The sequence below is a fragment of the Gekko japonicus genome, unplaced genomic scaffold (assembly GCF_001447785.1).
Source record: "Gekko japonicus isolate JY-2015 unplaced genomic scaffold, Gekko_japonicus_V1.1 scaffold248, whole genome shotgun sequence".
NCBI lineage: Eukaryota > Metazoa > Chordata > Lepidosauria > Squamata > Gekkonidae > Gekko > Gekko japonicus.
Window position 1 is genome coordinate 416,877 of NW_015169782.1, and position 5,732 is coordinate 422,608.

The window sequence follows — 5,732 nt, forward strand, 5'->3', positions numbered from 1 at the left end:
AGCCTCTCAATCTTTCTAGACTTTATACCCTCTCTGACATACAGAGCTACCCCACCTCCAACCCTTCCCCCCCTATCCTTCCGATATAATATATAACCGGGAATCACTGTGTCCCACTGATTTTCCTCATCCCACCAAGTTTCAGAAATACCCACAATGTCTATTTTTCCCTCCGACACCAAGCACTCCAACTCCCCGATTTTACCTCGGACACTTCTAGCATTTGTATAGAAACAGCTGTAATTTCCCTTACAAGTTAAGCCTGCATCCTTCCTCTTGCTATCTCGAGTCGTTGTCCGGCAGTCCATGTCACCAGCCATGGCCTCTGTGGACAATTTCAATCCACCTCCCTGTAGAAAAGCAACCGGTACCCCCTCACCTCTCTCAGATGAGCCAACCCGAACCAGAGACTTTTCATCTCCTGTCGGCTTTCCCCCAATATTCAGTTTAAAAGCTGCTCTGCCACCTTTTTGATTTTAAGTGCCAGCAGCCTGGTTCCTTCTCGGGACAAGTGGAGACCGTCTCGCCTGTACAGCTCCCTCTTGTTCCAAAAAGTATCCCAGTGCCTAACAAACCTGAACCCTTCCCCCCTACACCATCGTCTCATCCACGCATTGAGACTCCTGATCTCTGCCTGTCTCTCCGGCCCTGCGCGTGGAACAGGTAACACTTCTGAGAAGGCTACCTTGGAGGTCCTGGACCTAAGTTTCCTGCCCAGCAGCCTAAATTTCTCCTCCAGGACCTCACGACTGCATTTCCCCACATCGTTGGTGCCGACATGCACCACGACCACTGGCTCCTCCCCAGCACTATCTACCAGCCTATCTAAAACACGCGTAATGTCCGCTACCTTCGCACCAGGCAGGCAAGTCACCATACGGTCAGTACGCGGGTTCGCCACCCAGCTGTCTACCTGCCTAAGGATCGAATCACCCACTACCAAGAGCCCCCCTCCCACCCTGCTCAGGGATGGTTCCTTGGTGCAAAAGGAGAGCCGCTCACCAGCTGGGGAAGAGGTCCCTTCTGAGGGCACATTCCCCTTATCCTCAGCATGGTGCCCTGTTTCCCCTAGACCCTCATGCTCCCTGACAGCAGCGGGGCTGCCAGATCCAGAGTGGGACGAAGCTAACAAGTCCCCGAGAGTCTTTTCTGTGTGCCTAGCTGACTGTCTCTGCTTCTCCAGGTCAGCCACCTTGGCCTCAAGGGAGCACACACGTTCCCTGAGAACCAGGAGCTCCTTGCACCGAGGACACACCCAAGACTTCTGCCCAGTGGGCAGATAGTCATACATGTGACACTCCGTGCAAAACACTGGATAGCCCCCAACCCCCTGCTGGCATTCTGGCTTCATAATTCTTTTAAAATAAATAAATATAATCCCCCTTTTAAACCCTTGGTATTTATGTGGGTTTTGTTATCAAGTCAAATTATTTTACGGGAAAGACAAAGAGCCTAGGGCCTTGTCTTTCTGGCTCTTTTTGGGCTTCTTACAGCGCCCCTAGTCTAAGAGTCCCTAGGCTAAGAGCCACAGGCAAAGAGCCCTTTAGCTCACCCTTCGGCTCGTGCCAGAGGCTCGTGCCTCTGCCAAGGTGCTTCCTTAAATAGAGGCCTCCCCCAGCAGAGGTCAGGCAGCAGCTATTCAAATTCAAATTCACCCAGGCACTCAATCACAGGCAAAACAATGCCCCTTCCACTTCCTCTCAATTACAGGCAATCCCAGTCAAACATGTGACACTCTGTGCAAAACACTGGATAGCCCCCAACCCCCTGCTGGCATTCTGGCTTCATAATTCTTTTAAAATAAATAAATATAATCCCCCTTTTAAACCCTTGGTATTTATGTGGTTTTGTTATCAAAGTCAAATTATTTTACGGGAAAGACAAAGAGCCTAGGGCCTTGTCTTTCTGGCTCTTTTTGGGCTTCTTACAGAGCCCCTAGTCTAAGAGTCCCTAGGCTAAGAGCCACAGGCAAAGAGCCCTTTAGCTCACCCTTCGGCTCTTGCCCTGGTATTCCTTGGAGGTCTCCCATCCAAGCACTTGCCGGTGTCGGCCCTGCTTAGCTTCCGGGATCCGACAAGATCAGGCTTGCCTGGGCAGGAACACGCCACATCATTGAGCCACATGAGACTGCCTTCTGCTGAGTCAGACTATTGGTCTGTTCTGTCAGTATTGTCTACTCAGACTGACAGCCGCTCTCCAGGGTCCCAGGGCAAGATCTTCCACACGGCCTACTACCTCATCGCTTTATCAGGAGATGCTGGGGATTGAACCTGGCGCTTTCTGTATGCAAAGCAGATGCTCTACCAGTGAGCTACAGCCCCAGCAGCTGCCTTATACTGAGCCAAGAACATTGGCGTATCATAAGAACATAAGAACATAAGAGATGCCAATGTTGGATCAGGCCAAAGGCCCATCCAGTCCAACACTCTGTATCACACAGTGGCCAGAAATACCAGTGCCATCAGGAGGTCCACCAGTGGGGCCAGGACATTAGAAGCCATCCCACTGTTGACCCCCCAAAGCACCAAGATGACAGAGCATCACTTGCCCCAGAGTCCCTATCTATACCTTGTGGCTAATAGCCACTGATGGACCTCTGCTCCATATGCCTATCTAGGTCAGTATTGTCTGCTCCGACTGGTAGCAGCTCTCCAGGGTCATGGCTCCGTCACATCACCTCCTGCCTGGTTCTTTCAACCCGAGAGGCTGGGGATTGAACCTGGGACTTTCTGCATGCGAGACAGATGCTGTACCGCTTAGCCATAGCCCCCAGCCCTCTTTCCCCTGGAGTCACGCTCACCTGCAATCTATAAGCAGAGAGGGTTTTTTCCTCTCATCTAGTGAAGGGTAGGGGCCCAGGTCAATATCCAACCAATTTTCAGTTGAGCGGGCCAAGATGGTGGCGTGGTGTTTGTTTGTTTTAAAACCACCCTGTGGTCACCCCCCTCCCCTTTGAATAGCTCAGCCTCAGCTCTAAAGCCAGCGGGAGGAGCGCTGGTTCATTGACATGCATTTCTGTAAACCGGCTCGTAAAGGAGCGCCCCCCAAAGCAGGCCCAAAGAGAACTGCCTGGTTCTGAGCAGGGCAGGAGGGTGGGCAGGATGGGGCTGGAGTCAGGGCACGCTTTACGAGAGCTCTCGCCCCCTTCTCTGTGGCCAGCAGAATCAATGCTCGCTCTGTGGAGGGGGAAAGATGTGGCAGGAAGAGGGTGGAGGATGTGTGGGAAAGGCTGGGGGGGGGAGGGAGAGAGAGGAGCTTCCTGAGGGGATGGAGGGAGAGCACGCGAGAGGAGTTGTAGCCAAACCTTCAGCGCAGGAATAAAAGTTGCCAGAAAGCCAGTTGCAGTCAGATCTGGGGGGGCTCAGCGGCGCTAAGAAGGGGGCCTGCACATCACGCCCCCTGCTCTTGATTTAGGATCTTTGCAAACCTTCCCAGAACTGGTAGCCTCAGTCGGGATACCCCCAGGGACTCCCAAGCCCGTCTGGGAGGAGAACTTTGCATTTCGTCCCACCTTTAGCCAGCTGCGCCAAGAGGGTCACCTGGATTTCCCCCTACGAGTGGCTGACTGGCGTGTAACCTCATCAGAGGGTGTGGGGGGGACCCCCATCAGCGAATCTGGCTCTCCGGGGAATCGGGTCCTCCTAGCCATGCTCCGGTTCCCGCTCCTGTGGGTCGCGTTGGTTCTGGACCTGGGGGGCACAGCCTCGGCGCTCTCCACCTGCCAGACTTTGGACCTGGAGGTGGCCAGGGCTCGGCGGGTAGAGGCCATACGAGGGCAGATCCTCAGCAAGCTGCAGATGGTGGCGCCTCCGGAAGAGGAGCGAGGGGTGCCCGACCAGCCGCCCCCCGAGGTGATGCTGCTGTACAACAGCACGCGCGAGCTGACCCGAGAGCGAGCGGCCTGCGACGGGCGGAGCAGCAGCGAGGAAGAGGAGTACTACGCCAAGGAAGTGCGGCGGGTGGACATGTCGCCCCCCGGGCACGCTGACAGTAAGGGGTGTGATGTTGGGGGGTGGAGGGTAGGAGACGGTTTGGGGTGCGGCAGGAGGAGTGGCAGAACCCAATCGTGTCAAGGATGGGTGATGAGAAAGGGTGCCGAGAAGGGCGTAGGGACAGCAACTGGGATAGGTCTATCAATGGCCGTTAGCCGCGATAGCGAAGCTAAATGGAAACTCCCATGTACAGAGGCAGTATACCACTGACTACCAGGTGCTGGGGGGAGGCCCGTTGTCTTGATAGGATTCTCAGCGAGAGAGAATTACATTGTGGGATTGGCTGCCAGACGATGTAGTGATGGCTACAGGTAAAGGTAAAGGTTCCCTTGCTCGAAAGCCAGTCGAATCTGACTCTAGGGTTGCGGTGCTCATCTCCGTTTCAAAGCCAAAGAGCCAGCGCTGTCCGAAGACGTTTCCGTGGTCATGTGGCCGGCATGACTAAACACCAAGGCGCACGGAACGCTGTGATGGCTACAGGAGCTTTAAAAGGAGATTAGATAGATTTCAGGGAGGATAGAGTCTGTCAGTGGCGACTAGCCATGGTGGCTGAGGGGAACCTCCACATTCATAGGCACTAAATCTCCGAATCCCAGAGGGAGGAGGCAACGTTAGGGGAAGGTCTCTCAGCCTCTATCCTTTGTTGGACCTCCGGAGAAACCGGTTGGCTGCTGTGTGAGACAGGATGTTGGACTAGTTGGACCACTGGTCCGATCTAGCAAGGCTCTTGCGTTCTTATCTGGTTGGTCACCAGTAGAAACAGCATGCCGGCCTTGATAGACCTTCGGTCTGATCCAACAGGTGGGCTTTTCTTGTGTTCATTCAACAGGGAAATGAGACAACTTGAGAGTTTTCTGTCCACAGTTATGGTGGGGAGGGGCCATGGGCTCAGTGGCACAGTGTCTGCTTTGCATGCATGCAGTAGGTCCCAGGTTCAACCCCTGGAATCTCCAGCTAAAAGGGTCAGGTAGGAGGTGAAAGGCCTCATTACCTGTGAATCTGGAGAACTGCCACCAGTCTGAGCAGACCATGCTGAGCTTGAGGGACTGATTCAGTATAAGGCAAAGTCATGTGTAACTAAATGGAGCCTCCCTATTCAGAGGCAGTGCTGTTTTTCCCGTGCCCTGCTGGTGGGCTCCTCAGAGGCGTTTGGGTTGGCCACTGTGGGAAACAGGAGGCTGGACTCCTGGGTCCAATTGATCTCATCCAGCAGGGCTCTTCTTACGTTCTTAGAAGGCAAAAGACAAGGAAGGAAGAAGGCTCTGTGCACATTAACCCCGTGTGATGACTGCCACATAAGATTTCTTGAATGTCTTCATGCCCCTATCCAATCCATGTCATATCACCTCTGCCGTCCTTTGTGAGTGGGAGTGCTTCACCTGTTCATTTCTCGAGCATCAGGGTATTTCCAGGGATGCAACCGAATGTATTTTAGAGTTAGCATTCATTTGGAACCGTGAACAAAACGTGCAGGCTGATCACAGTGGTAGAACTCTCGGGGGGGGGAATAGCTTGAATTTCAGTGGGCGAACATCTGGTTCCTTCCGCTTGTTTGCTGGCAGTAACCCCCTGCTACCGACCACCCCTTCTTCCTCTCCGCAGACACCATCGCGAGCACCCAACCCAGCCCCTTCTTCCGCCTCCTGCGCTTCGACGTCTCGGGAGCCGAGCCCAACCTGAGCAGCCTTATTCAAGCTGAGTTACGCGTCTACCGGGTGCCGAACCCCCGGGCACGAGCCA

General features: G+C 54.1%; 1 protein-coding gene across 1 annotated transcript in view; it reads left to right on the top strand.

Moving 5' to 3' along the window:
• The first annotated feature begins 3,647 nt into the window (after nucleotides 1-3,647).
• LOC107115203 (transforming growth factor beta-2-like) overlaps nucleotides 3,648-5,732 on the top strand; it is a 10,126-nt gene continuing 8,041 nt past the window's right edge. Inside the window, exons 1-2 of the mRNA XM_015416842.1 lie at nucleotides 3,648-3,990; nucleotides 5,595-5,728. Of these exons, the coding sequence (XP_015272328.1) occupies nucleotides 3,648-3,990; nucleotides 5,595-5,728 (477 nt within the window). The remainder of the gene's footprint in view (nucleotides 3,991-5,594; nucleotides 5,729-5,732) is intronic.